The sequence below is a fragment of the Peromyscus maniculatus genome, chromosome 14, assembly GCF_049852395.1.
Source record: "Peromyscus maniculatus bairdii isolate BWxNUB_F1_BW_parent chromosome 14, HU_Pman_BW_mat_3.1, whole genome shotgun sequence".
Lineage (NCBI taxonomy): Eukaryota > Metazoa > Chordata > Mammalia > Rodentia > Cricetidae > Peromyscus > Peromyscus maniculatus.
In genome coordinates, this window is record NC_134865.1 from 75,101,454 (window position 1) to 75,120,720 (window position 19,267).

Consider the following 19,267-nt stretch of genomic DNA (forward strand, 5'->3'; position numbering starts at 1 on the left):
TATAAATGGAGAAGGGAGCCCTCATCAGAATGTAACTACCCAGGCACTCCAGATTTGCAAAAACATCCTTTAATAACTCTTTCCTCATTCTCAGGGGTCCCTTCTCAACTGTTATTCATTACAAAGCATCTAAAAGTAGGGATACTTGGTTGGGTTGGGGAGAACCTGGAGAAAACTGGGGAAGGGCTTTTATGCCCTCCCAAAGTCAGGTGGTACCGTGGCATCTCAGGGCATGAGCTTAGGCTGGATTCATGATTTTGCCAAACAATAGGCTGCTCCACGTGAAGTTGTCAAATATTAGGAGAGCGAAGGGCCTGTTGAAGGTGATGGTGAGTGGTTCAGATATCAGGGGAGCCTCTCTGGTGACAACATGCGGTCCACCTGTCTCATCCAGTTGCAGCACAGCCTTGTGGACCACCTGTGAGAAACATGTCAGAGGCAGGAAATGAGTCCTTGTCATGAGGAAGGAACTGTCTACGTCCCCTCACATGGACATTGCGGCCATGGAAGGTGAAGCAGCCAGGATGCCCCAAAGTGCCTCCCTGTTGGACTAGCAGGCTGCATGCGCCACACCCAAGTTAAAGGAACCAGGTCTCATGGTCTATCCTGGGCTCGACTTGCCAGACCCCAGGCTTCAAGACCCCCCACTCCGCCCACTTCACTACAGAAACAGCAGAGCTGAACTTCTACGAAGTGCTTTCGCCTCCTCTGCCTAGGAAAGTCCAGGCTGAAGTCGAAAGGCAAGTCCTTTGCCGTTGCTGTGCTCCTTTTAATGGTTAAAATTAGATGGAATTCTGAAGACAGCTAAATGGCTGACAGATCCCACCCCAGCAACTAAACAATTGGTGACAATCACTGTATTCCCAGCATGCCTTGGTGGTGGTGGGGTCTCATCAACTCCACTTCTCAGCAAGTCTGAAGGTCCCTGAGTGTCCCTGCGATAGGCTCCTCCAGCCAGCCAGAGGCTGAGCTGGGACTGGGACCTCTGTGGTGAGTCTCGAGGATTTGAGATCTTGACCCAGAGTCCAACATCCAACTGTTTTGGTTGCTGTTTGTTTGTGCTAGCTCCATGACCATGTCAAGCTCTCTGCCTTTCCTGGGTTAAGGATTCCCCTGAGCAGTTGGGATAGTGTCTCCCTTCTGTATATAAACTCGAAGCTTCAGTCAGTGGTCAGTGAGCTTTGGGGCCTTAGAACATTGTATCCTTTGGTATTTCTAGTACAGCCATACTGGGAAAAAAAAATCCCTTTCCTGTTTTTCCGAAAAGGAAAAAAAGAGGTAAAAGGAGGCTTCTGTGTGGCTTAGCTTCCTCAATGGCTTCTCTCATCCACACATTTATTGAACTCACATTTCACTAAGTAAGGCTTCCATGCACCACCCAGGGCCCATGTGTTTTGAGGACTGTGTCCACATCTGAGTAATGGAAACATATCTGGACCCCAGCACAGGCTTGGGCACAGAGTAGGTGTGCAATCAAAATGTTCGGAATGAATTTATGAATTGAAAACATCAAGCTGAAGGCTGAGGCACGCAGTCGAGTAGAAGACACTGTGTTGCTGAGGAGGACCAGTACTGTGTCCTCTATGTCTTTTTCCAGGGGCTGCTCTCGTTTCCGCCATGATAACTTTGTTTTCCAGTGTCCCCTCTCTTGTGAGGCTTCACGGGTTGGGTAGCTGCCTGGGCTGTGACTCTCCCTTGTCATGAGCTTTCTGTGTGGCTGCTTTCTTGCTGAGTTTACTGAACTATGGTTGACGGGGCTTGGTCCTGGGGTTTTCAGCTTGGGATCTGCAGGACCATTCACAAATGGGCTGTGTTGCTTACTGTTAAGATTTTTTTTAGTATAAATTTTGGAGAAAAAGCTCCCAAGATACTTACCTTTAACGGCTTTAGTGGAGAATTCTCGGTGATGTTTGAGAAAGCTGATTGGCTGGTGAACAAATCTGTAATGCCCATGCCTGCCAGTGCATCTTCAAGGTCATAGGTACCAGACATGGAGACCTTGGGGATGTACAGGTTCACCCATCTGCTCAAGGTGAAGCAGAAGAAGTTAGAGGGTCCAAGGCTAAGCCTTGTAGTAGAGAGCAACATATCCTTTCCTAGACAGATCTCTTCAGCACTTGTAGCAACAGGCTGACTCATGCACTAGAGATGACAGGAAGGGCAAAAAGCAGGAATGATCTCTTCCTCATATGTAAGCTTCTTCTCTGGGTCTTTGAATTACCTAAATTCATCTTTTTTTTCCTGGATGATTCCTTTGAGCTGATTATGTCTGTGATATAGCTGGACTGTTGATCAGTCTTTATGGTCTCTGAAGAAGGGAGAATAAGGGTGTGGAGAGAACTCCTGGCCAGAAGCAGTAGTCCTGGCCAACCTACACAAATGATTCTATGCCCCAACAGCCAAGTCCTGTCCCCTCTGCTAATATCCTTATCACAGCTGGTTCAGCCTATGTGCTGTTAAGGCCTCTGATGATTGATCTTTAGTTTCAAATGACTGGACTTTAGAATTACCTAGGAGACACACTTTCAGACATATCTATGAAAGCATTTCCAGAAAGGTTTAACAGAGGAGGGAGGACCCATCCTAAATGGCCTGAGTTCTGCTATGAGAAGGAGAAAAGGGAAATCAGAGGGAGCAACTTCTGCTTGTTTTCATATCTTGCTGGCAAACTCATCTGACCTTTCACCTGCTCTGTTGCTGCCACCACAGCTGCTTCTGTCATCTTCTGCTGCCACCAGAATCCAGCTATTCAGACTTCTACTATGGAATGAAGACCAACTACTCTACAGGAATTCCCTAGGTCTTCAGCATCAGATTTGGACTGATGAGCCATCCAGCCTAACGGATTGAGAAGCTCCTGTTTTTTTTTTTTTTCCCCTCAACCAGGGTAAGACTTCCATTGTTGGACTACCTAGACTATAGTAGTGTATAAACCAATCTAATAAATCTTCTTTAATATATAAAAATGCAAGGGAAAAAAGGAGCTGAGTGGCCTGATGAGTACAAGCATTTGATCTTACTGTTTCTTGTCTATGGATGCAATATGACCAGCTATCTCGCTTTCCTGCCATCATACCTTTCCATCACAATGGACTGACTGTATCCTCTCTTAACCCAGAACCCAAAATAAAAACCTGCCTCCCATTAAATTGCTTCTGTTGAGTATCTGTCACAGCAATGATAAAACTAGTACAGAAAATTGGTACCAGAAGTGGGGTTGTTCCTATGACTATCTGGTTTGTAGACCTTTGGAAATGGTTTTGATGAGGAATTTAGTAGAGCTTGAGCCTGTGGTCTAGATAAACCCTAGAGTTTGATAGTAAAATCTGGTAAGAGTGTGCAAGCCAAATTGCTAATAGAAATGCAGGCAGTGAAGTCCTGGATCACAAGGTTTCATCTTGAAAGGAAGACTCCATTGACAACAGTCAGACTACAGGCCATCCAGGTTACATTATGTGGAAAGTGTGGCTGTGTTCTGTCCATATCCTAAAAGCTTGGATGAGGATGAACTCAGAAGTAGTGGACTAAGTTGTTTTGCAGGGGAAATTTCAAGAAAACATCATCCAAGTTGTAGTACTGTTATTACTGACTGAATTTACCCAGATTTACAGGAAGAGGTATCAGAAAATTAGAGCAGAAAGGTGTGGAAAATGTGTAGTTTGGTGAGGAAAGGAACTTAATGCTGGTTGAAGTTGAGGACAGGATGGGCTTAGATAAACTGACCATATTATTATTAAAGAGATTGACATCGTTAGTGAAAAACAGAGACTTTGCACTGGGACGTAAGAAAAGAGCATTGAGTGCAAGTTCCTACTTACTCATCAAGAGCGCAAAAGACCCATTTGAAAGGCTAGCATCTGAAATGATGGAGCCTTCGGGGTACCTGTAAGAAAATTGTTGCCTAGGAGAGGATCTTCTGAGTCTCAGACACAAAGGCATACAGAGGCTACTGCGTTTGTGACCCAAGGAGTGACATCTCAAGCTAGCAGTAGAACCTGGCACCACCCACATTGGGAAATTTGGTAGGCATGAAAGATGCAATAATGAGGAGTCATAGAAGCTGGCACCAAGTTTCCAGGAAGTCTTTGAGGCCACGCCACGTATAGTATAGGTTTCCTATGCGGAGTTCCTAGGCAGGCTAAGTGAAGGTGAAGCCTCAGTGGCAGTGGAGGCTCCAGGATGTTGGATGTGACAGGTCCTTTGGGTGACTGTCAAGGATAATTGCAGATGTGGAGTGGAATCAGCCCGAGAGAGACTACACCACCCACAGGCAGCAAAAGGGAAGCAGAAGCTGTTGGGGCCTGAATGAGGCCACCAAGAGGCCCAGACATGAAACTGCAGGATGTTGCTTTTGTCCTTTTAGATTTTAGTCTTGCTTTGGTCTGTCTCCCCTCTCCCAATCCACCCTTTTATAATTGGAAATTTTATTCTGTGATGTTGTATATTGGAAGTATGGAAACTGCTTTCCTATTTTACAGGGACTTACAGTCAAGATATTGCCTTGAGTCTCAAAAGAAGCTTTTGACTTTTGAACAGTGTCAATATTGTCAGGCCTACTTAATTTTTAAAGAAGTAAATTCATTTTGCATTATGAGATGGCCATGCACCTATGGGGGCCAGGAGTGGGATGTGATAGTTTAAAAATGATGTTTTTTTTTGAGTATTAAGTTGTGAAGGGGTGGACTTGTGATGATTAATCTTCACTCTTGATTGGATTTTAAAACCAGGTAGCAGATACACTTTTGGCTGTGTTTGTGATGGTGTTTCCAGAGAGGTTAATTGCAGAGGGAGGACCCATCCTATATGTGGGTTGGGTGTCCTGACTGTGCGAAGGGGTCAAAAGGGAGCCAGTGATCTGTCTCACCATAGATGGGCCCAGAAGCAACAGAGCCAAGTTACTATGACTGTAGACAAAAAGACATCTTTCTGCCTCTTTCAATGTTTCTCTCAGGTATTCACAGCAGCAATGAAGAATGAAATAACACAAACAAAAACTAACGTATCTCATTCCCGGTACCAGGAATGGGATTGTTTTCTGTGAATACCTGACAATGTGGTTCAGAAGTCTTGAGAAATGGTTTGAGGATTTGGAAATGCTTGGAGGTACAGCTAGAGAAGCTCTAGAATTCTGTAAAAAGGAGCCCAACATGTAATTAGGGAGGGGGCTCAGAAGAACAAAATGCTGATGGTCCTATGTAGACAGTAAAGACTGCTCAGGAAGTTTCAAGTGAGAATGAGAGCTGGGTAGGGAATTGAGCAAGAGGAAGATCATGTTACATTCTGACAATCAAGTTATCTGCACTTTGTCCATGCCTTGAGACTTGCATGGGGCCTGGATTTAAATGTGATAAATAAATTCACAAAGCATAGGAAATTTCAAGGCATCCCAGTATCATGCCATGGGGTCTGTTGGCTGCTTTGATCAGATTTACAGTGAGAATTGAGAACAAAAATGCAGAGTGGAAAGATCTTAAAAAAAAAAAAAAAGGACAATCTGGTCAGAAGAAGAACATGTTAAAAGTTGTGAACAAGGAGGGGAACGTATGGTTGCTAAAGACATTTGCATGATACCCAAGAAATGAGCCTGAGCTTTGTGGTAATCTTTAACCTCAGCTACTGCAGACCCCACAGCAGGAGATTAAAGCACCAAAGCCTGCTTAACATACAAAATGAGTTCATGGCCAGTCTAGTAAACCCACCTTTAAAAGGGAGGTATTGGAAAAATGGCCCAGTGGTGAGTTTAGCATGCAGAGACCTCAGGTTTAATTCCTAGTACTGAATTTAAAAAAGAGATATTTTAAATATAGAAGGTACATCTGGAGGTGAGACCACACACACCCCACAGGATCCATATGTAAAAGCATAAACTCACTTAGAAGATATTTGCTTAAGAAAATAATGCAGCTAGAGCAACAGGCTCACACAGGGCACCTAGGCAGTTGTTTCTCCATGATTCTTTTCACTATGGTCAGTTGCCCAGGATGCAACAGTCATTTGCACTGTCCTTTACAGAGGCCCCAAGGACTAACAGATTCCCTTTCTAGTGAACCAGCTAAGAAAAGAGAAAAGTGGGGAGCTTGATGCTTGGTGAGTTCCCTCTAAGGAATTGATATAAAAATATAACGTACAAGATGGCTATGACTATGAAATTCACAAGAAATGAGGATTGGACGTGTGGTATACCCCAAACGACCTCTGTGATAGATGGATATATAAGTATACCATCCAGCTACAGAAGCTCACAGCCTATGGGGAGCAGTAAGGCATTGTGGGGTCTATCTTGGAGAGGAAGAAGACTCCCTGCCTTGTTTTCCAGAAATGTACACCTTATAGAAACCCACAAGGTGACTGGAGGCTTTACCTTTTGGTCAGAAGCGTGTCCCACCTCTCAATTGTGTCCCTGTTAAGTGCAGCGATGACAGTGTCCATCTGGCCCTGGTCTGGAAGGATGAAGAAGGTAGTTCCATTTCCCAAGTATCTCATCTTTAACACCTGGCAGGGGACCTTTGAGTCGTGAAGATAACCCATATTGCCTGATTGAAACATCATGGGCACCCTGACGGTGCTCGTCTCGTTCACGTGGAAGTCCTCATCCCTGGTATTTTCTGGGTTTAAGGGAAGCTCCCACATGCCTGGAAAGATGCAAGGGAGGGGAAGAGATGGGAGGGCTTATCAATCCTTAGGTTTGTAGACTGGGAATTAAAACCAAGCTTGGACACCCTCTTGTGAAGCAGAGGAACACCCACTGATCCTGCAGAAACAAGGGAAGGAGCCGGGCGTTGGTGGCGCACGCCTTTAATCCCAGCACTCGGGAGGCAGAGGCAGGCGGATCTCTGTGAGTTCGAGGCCAGCCTGGGCTACCAAGTGAGTTCCAGGAAAGGCGCAAAGCTACACAGAGAAACCCTGTCTCGGAAAACCAAAAAAAAAAAAAAAAAAAAAGAAACAAGGGAAGGTATGCAGGTGTCTGCTGCAGGCCAGGAATACCCTGCGTGAGCTGCCCAATTCCCAGAAAGATGCAATAATCCCCAGGAGCTTAAAGCCTATTCTGCATGCAACAGAGTGGTGCAGCAGCAGTATGCTGGGCTATGTAGCCTGCAGCATGCTGGGTGATGCAGCCTGCCCTGTCCCCTGCTCTCTGGTGGTTGAAGATTAGCTCTGCTTGAGATTAGCCTCCAAACACAGCGGGGAGAGAAAAGGACCATGGGTCTTGGATTGCAGATAGGTCCCACTTAAGTTAGACTTCTAAATGGGCCTCTGGGCCTGAGGTGGGTCTCAGTGCTGAGAGTTTTGGTGGTCCTAGAACTCAAACCTTGAACTCATGGTCTCTAGTAGGAAGAGGGAGGAGCTCGCTTTGGAGAAATGAACCATCTCAAAAGTCTGGCCAGTTCCTGGAGGAGGCTAGTGCCCTCTGCCACTTGGAATGAGGGCATTCCAGACAATGATGCTTCCTGTGTATAGAGTCAGGATACAGGATGCCTTCAGGCTCACAGTTCCCCTCCCCCTCAGCTAGTGGAGTCACCATCCAACCTGTTTGCTTGCTGTGGTACTGGTCAGTTCTGACAGAAAGAATGTCACTCCTTAGACTGAGTCAAAGCTTGTCTGCTTGCAATACCTGCCCAAGCCTCTTCTGTCCTTCAGGAGCCAGCCCCAAGCAGTGTGGCCCGTTCTCATGTCCTGACTTCCAGAGTTAGCAGATAACAAATGTGTACAGCCACTGTCCACAGTAACTCGTTACAGTACTATCAGGAGGCTCACACAGGCTTCTGTGGAGGCAAGCATGCTCAAGGACAGGAGAGGAATTTGGTACAGTCAGTTGAGTGTGTGTGTGTGTGTGTGTGTGTGTGTGTGTGTGTGTGTGTGTGTACGTACATTGTGAACAACATTGTGAGTTGCATGTCCAGTAGCCTTCCTGGCCTCTACTTACTGGATGCCAATAGCTCATCCTATCTCACCCTAGTTGTGACATAAAAAAAGTGCTCCTCAGGGTTGCCTAATGTCCCTGGGAAGGTGAGAGCTTCAGCTGAGAATCAGTGTTATATCGGAAGTTCAGATTTGATTCTCAGGAACAAGGTGCCTCCTAACTGACTGATCATAACAGTATTGTTAGGTTGGTGGAGGGGCACACAAGACACATTCTGGGCTTTCCTGTTGAGGTCTTATTTCAGCAAGGCAGTCATGAGGTCTGGAATCTATAATTCTAACAAATCTTTCAGGAAGTGTTCAAGAACAGCACTGTGGACATCCTAGTTCCAATCTGGTAGACACTGGCATTTGTCAGGGATAGGACATGGTCAGAACTGGCTGTGAACTCTAGGCCATTTTGTGTGGGATGGGTTTGTGGGCACTAGGGACATCTGTGGTGGAGTGGGATCTCATTAGGATGGGAGGGAGGGGAGAGCAGTACCTTTGAGGAAGATGTAGTTGACCAGGATGAGGGCAGCTGGACTCTCCTGGTCTGAGAACATATGTGTGATTTTCCCCTGTGTCTTACTCTCAACATGCTTGTTGATCTGCTTGCTGGCTTCAGTCCAGTCATTGGAATTGGTGGTCAAGGCCTCTGACTTGTAATAGCGTGCAGTGTCCTCTAAGAACGAGTCCTTCAGCTTCAGGCTCTTGTTGAGGAACATGGCATTGCCCATGCTCATCTCCAAGTTGCTGTCTGACTGGCTGAGAAGGTGACTGAGCTGCTGGAACTTCTGGTAGATCTCATCCTCAGATATCTCTGTGAGGTTGAAGCCCATGTCTTGGAGAAGCTGTGTCTTTGTGGGGCCCAATGTGCCAAGGGACATCATGGCCAAGGCCGTTGTGACACTCACGGGGGAGATTAAGATATTTTTGTGAGGCTCCAAGGTCGATAGATGATGATACAGGTTGAAGGCAAAGTCAACATTGGTGGGAGCCAGGCCTCGGTGAGGGCTCGTTGAAGACCCAGCAGTGCTGTCATTCATAGTGTGCACAGTCACGAGGACACTGGCAGAGAGCCAGAGGAGACAGGTGTGCAGAGCAAGTGGCATTATTCTGGTTGACTATGCCCTGCTAAATCAAGGGTGCTTGTTAGAGGATATGGCAGTCCCAGGGTCGGGGGGCACATGGTGCTGTTGGAGGCAGGCCAAGACCCCACATTGCCCTCTATTTTTTACTTCCCATTGGCTGTTGACCCTGGCAGTCACAGCGGAGCCCTGGCCTTTAGGGTCCATATTTGAAGATATTTTTACTCAGTGCAGTTGCTAAGTGCCTAACACTTTCTCAAGCATCTTGCCTATATTCTTCTGTAAGTTTCATCAAAAAATTCAAAGTAGACTTTATTAACTCTACTGTAGGCAGCCAGAAACCCAGACGGATTAAGGACCCATGCAACTCATATATTTAACATGCAAGAAAATTAAAGCAAATGTGGCCAAACTCTCCTTCAAAACTGAGGGCTTACTAAACCACGCTCAGTTTGCACAGCATGAAACCCTGCTGAGTGGGTTTCCTTTTGATTCCAGATCAGAATGAAAAGCCACTGGACATGCCAGCACTCGGGAGGCAGAGCCAGGCGGATCTGTGAGTTCAAGGCCAGCCTGGGCTACAGAGTGAGTTCCAGGAAAGGTACAAAGCTACACAGAGAAACCCTGTCTCGAAAAAACAAAACAAAACAAAACAAAACAGAAAAAAAGAAAAGAAAAAAGAAAAGCCACTGGACGTCAATTAGAAGCTGATGGAGAGATACAGATGCCTGCTAAAGGGCAGGATGCAGACAACTGTCAGACTAGGTGTCATTGGAATTTTACTTTGCAAATCCACCTTTTTATATTCTATGTGACTTTTAAAAGCGTTGAGGTTAACTTGTTGAGGGTTCTCTGTGTTAACCCCTGTCTGCTGCAAAAACAAGCCTCTTTGAGAGCCGCCTAACCCCTGGGTAGAAGATAGGAACCCAGCAGGCAGTTTGTTACTATGTTTCTTTTGCAGAGAAACCGCAGTAGGGTTTCCAATGATGGCTTCTGGAAGAGGGAGAATTAGCTCTCTTTAAGAGTGAGACGCCTGAGAGACTAGCCATGCTTCCGTAGATAGCCCTACACCCATGCACATACTAGCCACAGTAAGTGGACTCAGTATTTAAAAACAACAACAAAACAAACAAAAAAACCACTAGACAGTGGTGGCACACACCTTTAATCTGAGCACTTGGGAGGCAGAGGCAGGAAGATCCTTATAAGTTCGAGGTTAACCTGGTTTACAAAGTGTGTTCCAGGACAGCCAGACTGTAACACAGAGAAACCCCCAAAACAAACGAACAAAACACATGAAGTTGGGGAGGATGTGCTAGGAAGAAGAAAGGACTTGCAGGGGAGGGAATGAAGAGTGGATTTGATCAGACCACATATTCATGTGTAAAATTCTCAAATTCTCAAACAACAACAAAATTATAAGTCAATGTCTTGGGGGCTCTCCAATCCAGAAAGATAACATCTGTGACTAAAAGGGGGTAGGACAGAGAGGCAGAAGCTGAGTTTTCAGGGGCTCCCTAGTGCCCACATGACTGGGGTACACAGTTGCCCTCAGAAACAGCAGGAAGAGGAAGGAGGCCCAGCCCACTGGACCCTCATGTCTCAGTCCTCCAGTCTTAAATTGGAGTGCTGTCTGTCTGTCTGCAACACTGCTGGGTGTCACAGGTTTCCTCAGGGCACACACTGGATTGTTACCCTGTTGCAGGCCAGGTCAGAGGTTAGGGCAGGACAGGGCAGGGCATAGATGACAGAGCAGGTCACTACAGTCCCCTAGTGTTTGCTGAGCTCCATCCTGGCCTGAGACTTGGAGATAAAGATGGCCGTACCTTGCCCCTGCCCACATGGCTCCACTCTGTGGGCCCCTCCCATTCCTTGCCTGGCTTATTCCCTTTTGGCCTTTGAGACTCAGGTGCTTGGTCACTGCCTCCAGGAAGCTTTCCATCCTCCTTTCTCTCTGCCACTGTCCTCTCGTTCTGCACAGGGACAGCTTGGTTTCTGCACCGGGCCGTTACCTGTCTACGATCCCCTTTAGGGGAAGGACCCCAGTCAACAGTAGGCTGGGCCCCCTTCCTCTTCCTGCTGTTTCTGGGGGGCAACTGTGTGCCTCATTCTTCCTGTGTCAAACCTGTAGGATGGAGATGAAAACCCCCACTGCCTCACGAGACTGTTGTGAATGCCTGGTGTGGCTATCATCAACGCATGACTTACACAAACTCACTTCACGAGTAAATCCTGCAACTCATTGTAGAGTTGGGGAAACTGAACTGGACAAGGCAGGGCATCCATAAAGGACTGGGCATGCATCTCCAGAGCCGCCCTGCTCATCTCTACTGAAAACCACGTGGGGCAGCAAGGTGTCTCTTTAAGACCAGCCTATGGAAAGGCTTGAGGGTCACGTGTTTCTTTCTAGCAATGTCCTCCTTGCCACTCCTTTCTGAAGTGGCTTGGATTAGGCAGGGATTTAGGTAGGCATCATAGCTCATGGTGTGATGCAGATAGTTAACACAGGTCTTTCTCCTATCGGCAGATCCCACCCCAGATCACCAAGTGAGGATCGATGGATGGGGGGTGGGTGGACACTCTTTAGAATGCCCCTGCATGTACCAGCTGTGTACCCCAGCCCTACCCCACAGTGCTGCCAGACACTTATCCATCTCAGCTCTGAGATCCCCCCCCCCCCAATTCCTGGGTGCTAATGCTGCTCCACCAGGCAACTGGTAACAATGAAACATTGTCACAGCTTCCTTGCCAGCTCCTTGGCAAGGAAGGAGCCCAGGGGAAACCAAACCCCAGCGGTGACTCCCAGACTCCAGGATCTGGGAAGCCTTCCACAAGGTTGCCTCATGCCGCAGCTGACTGCCCTCAGGTTCGCCTACTCAAAATCTCGAGCAAGCAAGCTGCGTGCGTGGCTGTGTTCTGGAGTGCAGCAGATGCCGAGCTGGGGGGATCCTGGCAAGAGCAGGAGGCGTGGAGTGCTCTCAGGGGTAACTTACGTCTGCAGTGGGTTCCGCTCGTTCTTGCTGGCTCCGCTCGGCTGTCTGGGATGCCAGCATATGTACAGTAAGGCTTCGGGGAGACTGCCCACTAAACCTTGTTTGCTGGTTAATGGTTAGAGGAGGGAGACAGTGGCCTTCACCACTTGGTGGTCCCCACCCCCCAAACATCAACCAATGGGAGGCGTTATAGGTAGTGAGGGTAAACACAGTAATGCTGCAAATTAACTTTCCACTGCATTCTGCTCCCTGAAGTTTTTACTTTTAATATGAAAATGTGGCTGGAGTTGCGTCAGTGTTGGTGCTTGCTCCGTGCCAGCTGGCAGAGGATTCACTGGTGTCACTAATAAGCACCACGGCATGGACTCTGAAGAGCCAGATACTTGGCACCAGGAGGGGAAGAATTAGCCAAGGGTGGGAAAAACAGACGTGCATGAATGAATGCGTGACCAGCCAAGGGCTTCCTGTGGGTTATCTCAAGCCTCCCAATGGGTCGTTGAAAAGACAACCACCATCTTTATGAGACTGACTTGACCAAGCTTTTTTTTCTTCTTTTAATTTGATATTTCTGTAGCTGCCAGGGAGTCAACCTAAGCCTTATCCATGCTGGTCAAGGGCTCAACCACTGAGCTTCATTCCCCGTCAGCATCTGTTCTTTACATAAGGAAACAGAGGTGCTGGAAATGAAGGAGCTGCCTTGCGACCATTTCTACCCCCAGGTCTAGCACCTTCCTCTTACCCGGGTGTTCATTCCTCAGATCTCCTTTGTTGCAGGAGGCACACATTGAAACATCAGAAAGTGAAAGGGAACATTAGGTTCTTGTTTTGTTTTGTTTTTCTTCATGAATGAAACTTCCAAAGAGGGAAAAGGGCTTCAGGGTGTCCAGTTAGTCACTGGGCCTTTTTTTCCCCCTTCTCATCTCCTTCTGTAACTTCCATTCTATTCACTTACGGTGGGGAGAAGGATTCTTCTGATCCCCAGGTTATGTGGATCTCACTGGCTAACACTGAAGGAAAAAAATTAATATTTTGCCTCAGTGTTTTTTTTTTCAGTTCCTCAGAGGACCATGGATAGGCCTATCCATCTGTCCCCAGACTGAGCACAGTGTCCAAGGGGATATGCCTCTGTGAACACCCACCCTGAGCCTTGAGCCCCGAGCCCTGTGTTTGGTTGACAGCACCATTAGTTCCACCCAAGGGTGAGGGAAGCTGGGAAAGAAAGAAGGTCAGAGGTCATGCCTAGAAGTTTGGAGCATTCCAGTTTTGTTAATTCTTCAATTAACAAATTCAATTTTTTGAGTTTTTTATTTCGTAAGCCAGTTTTGGACTTTATACCTAAGGATTTATCTCATCTAGATTTGTAGATTAAATGTTGTCCACAGTTATCTGTGTAGCACAAATTGTTAGAGAGTACTATTAAATAAAAAAAAACAAACAAACCCGGGAGTCAGGTATTGGAATCAATTCTGAAAGATCAGAGAAGTAGAACAAGCCACAACCAACCTCACCTCACCAATTCCTCAGCTGATCTTGTTTCCTCAAACTGAAAGCTTCTGAGTCCTTACCCAAATGAATCTCAGCTGAACTGCTGCTCAAAAGCCTAAAAGATTAAAAAGCCTCTAGTTTCTGGTCTTCACAACTTATATACCTTTCTGCTTCCTGCCATCACTTTCTGGGGTTAAAGGCATGTGTCTTTCCCAAGCAAAGACATGAGATCTCAAGTGCTGGGATTGAAGGTGTGTGCTACCACACCTGGCTTTGTTCCTAGTGTGGCCTTGAACTCACAGAGACCCACAGAGATCTCTGTCTCTCAAGTAATAGGATTAAAGGCATGTGTGCCACCATTTTCTGGCCTCTATGTCTATCTAGTGGCTGTTATGTTCTCTGACCCCAGATAAGTTTATTAGGGTGCACAATATATTGGGGAACACAATATCGCCACATATCTGGATGCAGTGGCACACGCTTTTAATCCCAGCACTAGGAAGGCAGAGCCCGGCAAATCTCTATGAGTTCCAGGCTAGCCTGGTCTGCATAGGAAGTTCCAAGACATCTAGGACTACACAGAGAAACACTGTCAAAAACAAAACAAAACAAGTTATTCACAAAGCCTCCCATTGGTGTTCTAGTTATTATTTAACATCAGTATTCCACATTTGTTTATACACACACACACACACATCTTCCTCTTCTTGATAAGTTGTGTGTGTGTGTGTGTGTGTGTGTGTGTGTGTGTATGTGTGTGTTTGTGTGTGTGTGTATTGCACATACACAAGTCTGGGTATGTATGTGGAGGCCAAATACAACTTCAAGTAACGTTCCCTAGGCTCCATCCATCAGTTTTTGAGGCAGGGTTTCTTATGGGCTTGGAACTCTACAAATAGACTGGCTGGCCAGCAAGCCTCAGAGATCAACCCATTTCCAATTCCTCAGCCTTACCATTGCAAGAAAATGCCATCACACCCAGATATTTTTTCCCTGTGGGCTCTGAGAATCGAACTCAGGTCCTCCAGCTTGCAAGACAAGTACTTGATTTACTGAACTATCTCCTATCCCTTTGATAAATCTTATTAGAGAAATCTGTCTAATCTTTAGAAGACTCAGCTCTTAGCTTTAAGAAAATTATTGTTTTCTTAAAGAGGAGTTGGAGGAAGAGGAGGAGAGGTGGTAGATGTGACCCAAATGCATTGCACTCATGTGTGAAACTTAAAAAACCCACAACTGACTTCTATTTTTAGAAACCAATTTTTTAAAGAAATTTTTTCTATTTTCTTGAGATAAAGTCTCAGCTTCCTGCTGTGACCAAATACATGACATAATCATCACAAGAAGAAAGAATTAACCTGGGCTCCTAGTTTCAGATTGTTCAGTCCATCCTGGCAGGAGAGTCTCATAGAACACCTCTGTTCACATGATGGCGAGCCAGGAAGCAAGACAGGAGGTGGTACTGTCCTGCGTTTATTGTCTGGGTCCCAGCCCACATGTTAGTGTCACTCACCTTCAGGGTGGGTCTCTCTTCCTCAGTGAATGTCCTCTGTGAACATTCTCATAGACAGACACACTAGGGCATGCCTCCATTTCCTAGTCGAGTTGACGACGAAGGTTAAGCAGTGCAGCCTGAAGCCATAACACATCCATTTCATAACACAAGACACACTAGGTCCATGCTGAGGAGCTGGGACTTCCTTACTGGTTCCAACATTGCTCAAAAGCCTATGTATGATGTCTCCACTGAGATTCAGGGAGCTCTTGGCTGTGCACTTCAGTAAGCATAAAAGGAGTTAAGTACTTTCAAAATTCAGTGGTACATGACAGATGATCCCATTCCAAAGGGAAGATTGGTAAGCCACAAAGAAGGATGGGATCAAAGCAAGAAACAAAACAAAACAGAACACAGCAGGGCAAAGGTTAAATCCTCTGGCTCCACACTTGGTTTCTAGGGCCCACGATACCATGATGTGGACCGCAACAGGCCCGAGTAACTCTACATCCGCAGTCTTGGTGTTTGCAGCCCACATAGCCTGTCTCCTGGGCGGTCTTCACTCATTTCCTATGGCTTTCCTTGGCAGATATCCCCTATTCCTGGCACCTTCAACATCCTGGGGTATCCACTGGTGCTCAAACGTCCCCCTCACGGTTTAAAACATTATTCTTAGGGCCTCTCTTGGGGAATTTGATCCCACTGAACACAGTCTAACTACCTGGCCTTCTGTAAAAATGTGTGCTGATGCCTCCTGTGAACCAGTAACTCTTGTGTTCTCCATATCTATAAAGCCAGTACCATGTGGATGATGTTAAGGACAGCCACCTGGAGAGACACCTACGAATTAGGAAGTAAACAGAGAATTCACAAGGCTCAGGAAACTCCTGAAAGTGACAAGACTTACAAGGCCCCTCCCCAAGCTCATATAAGCAGTAACAATTACTGGGAATGGAAGACTCTTCCACAGGCTGAGCAGCCTGCAAGTCATGCCATGAGCACCAGGGATTTTGTTCTGACTCACCAACCATGCTAAGATGTGCTCTTTGTTGATGTGGGTGATTTCAAGGCATCCATGCTCCTGTAAGCAGGCCCAGTAAACTCATTGGTTCACTAAGTGAGACTCAGAGTCTTTCTTGGTCTGTCACAGTGTCTATCATGTCTCCTCAGGAAAAGGCAGGCAACGGCAGTGCTCTTTGGAATCTCATGGCCAGAAAGACTGGGCCCAGGCCTTGCCTGGCATTGGAAAGATCATGTCAAGCCAAGGACTACAGCGATTAGATTTTCCAGAGAAGGCATTTGGCTGGCCTTCCCCACCCTGGCTATTTATTCAAGCAGTCATGAGCTGTGTTGAAAAATACAGATGTCAACCAGTGCCCTTGGGCAGTGTGTGGGTGACATTGGTAGACTGGTTGCTCTTCAGGGGGTTTCCACTGCTTCTTGAAAATTCTGAACTGAGAGTACTGAACGTGGGTCGGATGTCACTGATACTAGGACCTGTCTTTTAGGCCATGAGAACCAACTATATTCTTTCCTGTTGGTCATAGCCACTGGGGCCACCTGTCCTTACTCTTGGTCTCAGGCTTCAGGCAGACCCTGAACCAAACATTCCTCAAGCCCCCATCAACCCTCATTTTCATGAGAGAGCTGTTTATTTTGCTTTAGTTTCCACACTTTGCCTAATGAGGGTAGTTTGTTATCTGTCAAGTTACCTCCTTTGTTTTCTTTCTCCCTTCCTACCTCAGGTTCAGTTCTATTCTGTTAATCAAGCAACATGTAGCTCACTGAGTTGAGTGTAATGCTTGGCAACTGTCACAAGCTCCCAGCTCTGCTGCTGGATGTGTGTTGACTGACTTATCCTTTGAAGAACCCTACGGGGTAGATGTATTATCATCTAGGGTAATGTAGCAATAGTTAGAGCTTGGATTCAAATCCAGATTTCTCACTTTGCTGCATACTCTGCAGTGGTTTCTAGGGTCACTCCAGTGCCTAGAGTCACTCTAGAATGTCGTGAAGTTTAGATGAGGTAATATATTGAAAGAGCATGGAATAGTGTTGACCTACTGTGACTTTATTTACCATGGATGCCAGTGAGAGTTGCCACTGGGCACTTGGGAAAACTGGCATAGATGTCAGATGAATTCATTAAGTCGCTTGTGCCAAACAAATGGACAATGAAATGAATTTGAAACCATGGACCCCAGCCAAAGCCTATGCTCCTTCCACTAGACTCTACTGTCCTGCCTTAGTTCAGCTCTCTCTTGCTGTGTCTCACACTGGGACAGAGGTCATGGCATTCCAGGTTTGAACCCTTGGAACTGCATGGAACACATCTGTTTTCAGAGTTTAACACAGGATGCTGAGCTAGGGTAGAGTGGTCATGTGAATGCCTGCCATTGATCCAGATGTGTCCCATGGATTCACAAGTTAACAATGTCTTGAGAAAGTTCCAGAAATATGAGGTAAGGGAAGAAAGTTCTACAGGGGCCATCATCTTTCTTGAAGGAAACTGGGCAAAAATCCGAGTTCTGCCTGGATCTCTGTCATGATCTGAATTCCCTGAGGCTGGGTATTGTGGGGGCCCACAGAGACTACATAGTGTGACCTTATTCCATCTTGACTCAAGGTCAGAGAGTCTAAGCTTGTTTTGCCTGCAAGTGTGCATAATAGGATGTTTTGGCCAAAGGCGTGGTTACCAGGTGTCTTATACTTCAAGGCTAATTACAGGATACTTTGCCATAAGGCATGGCTACTAAATGTTTTGAGAATGAAGGAAATGTTTACACTTACTCAAACCATAGTGTCCTTGAGAGGGGGAGGTCTTTTGTCTCTCCTCTTGCTGGTGTTTAAAAAGCCCAGGAGACATAAACTCGGGGCAACTGTGGTATTGACCTAGAGCCTTCCCGATGCTATTCTATATCTCAGTATTTTTCTTTTACATTGTTTATGTCTCTATTTTTCATGTCTACTATTTCTTAATCCCCACTCCTCCATTCCAGACTGTTCGATAATCAGGCGGGACCCAGCATATTTGTTTGTTTTCCTAGTTTGTAGTACTAGCAGCTGGGAAACTTTGAAAAGAAAAAAGTCCATTCACCCTCACAGTTGTGAGGCTCTAGGGCAGTAGTTCTCAACCTCCTTAATGCTGTGACCCTTTAATACAGTTCTTCATGTGGTGACACTCCCAGCTATAAAATTATTTAATTGCTACTTCATAAATGTGATTTGGCTACTGTTATGAATTGTGATGCTCATATTTCTGGAGATAGTGGTTTGCCAAAGGTCCATGATCCGCAGGTTGAGAACCATTGTCATTATCTTGGCTCTGGTGAGAACCTCAGTGTGGATAGCATCACAGTGGTGAGAGCACACAGAGGTCACAAGGCAAGACAAGCAGCCAGAAAGCAACTGGGGACCAAATGAGGCCCACACTTACTAATGCTTTCTGAGAGCACAACCTCAGTTAACTAAGAATTTCCCATCAGGCCTCATCTGTTAGCGATCCCATCACCCTGATACCAAAATTCCAAACTGCAGGCAACAAGCAAGCCACATCCAAATCATAACTTTTAGCTTTAAAAAATGTGTGTGTGTGTGTGTGTGTGTGTGTGTGTGTATGTGTGTGTGTGTGTGTGTGTGTGTGTGTGTGTGTTGTTATGTGTGCACACATATATATGCTGGGCCATGTGTGGAGGCCAGAGGTTGACATTAGGATATCCTCAGTTCCCTGTTTTTCTTGTGATTAAACTGAAATTATGAGATCCAGCCATGGTGGCACTTGTCTTTAAATTCCAGCACTCAAGAGACAGAGTCAGGCAGATCTCTGTAAGCTCAAGGCCAGCCAGGGCTACACCATGAGATGGAATCTTTCCTTCCCTCCTTCCTCCCTCCCTTCCTCCCTCTGTTCCTTCCTCCCCTTCCCTGTGTGGGGGGAGAGGGAGGGAAGGAGGAAGGGAGGAGGAGAGAGAGAGAGACCTTGGGAGATGCATAATGAAGTCAATTTCTAGCAAAGAATAATAGACTCAGACAACCAACACCTAGGAGGCACTTTGGAGATCATTAGGACGACTCACTAAGCTGTTTCCATCCAAGCTGCCATCTTGGGTCCTCTGTGGTGCATCCTGGAGAATTACTGTGGTAGGGATTCTGGAACTGTTTGAACAGAGAAGAAACAGAGCCATGGTGATCAGTGACGTGTCCCATGGGTGTGAGAGAAGGCCTGGCACACAGACCAGTGCTTGCCATTCTTAGAGGCCAGCACTCTCATTGGGAGACGAAGAAGTCCAGGTCGGAAGAACCTGGAC

General features: G+C 46.3%; 1 protein-coding gene and 1 long non-coding RNA gene across 3 annotated transcripts; both read right to left on the reverse strand.

Annotated features, from left to right (window-relative positions):
• Positions 1–47: 47 nt before the first annotated feature.
• Positions 48–12,138, reverse strand: Serpina6 (serpin family A member 6). 2 transcript variants are annotated; one of them, XM_006990917.3, is made up of 5 exons: positions 11,984–12,138; positions 8,405–9,033; positions 6,362–6,632; positions 1,876–2,023; positions 48–418 (listed from the first exon to the last, which is right to left on the reverse strand). In XM_006990917.3, exons 2-5 carry the CDS (start codon positions 9,012–9,014, stop codon positions 239–241), a joined length of 1,209 nt encoding a protein of 402 aa, XP_006990979.1. In that variant the 5' UTR covers positions 9,015–9,033; positions 11,984–12,138; the 3' UTR covers positions 48–238. The 2 variants fall into 2 exon arrangements, with proteins under 2 accessions (XP_006990979.1, XP_042117042.1); XM_042261108.2 differs by having other exon boundaries at positions 8,405–9,036; positions 11,984–12,127.
• An 882-nt stretch (positions 12,139–13,020) lies between these two features.
• LOC143268482 (uncharacterized) lies at positions 13,021–16,246 on the reverse strand. Its single transcript, XR_013044472.1, has 3 exons — positions 15,988–16,246; positions 14,982–15,064; positions 13,021–13,583 (listed from the first exon to the last, which is right to left on the reverse strand). It is a non-coding gene; the product is annotated as an uncharacterized LOC143268482 (long non-coding RNA).
• Positions 16,247–19,267: the final 3,021 nt, after the last annotated feature.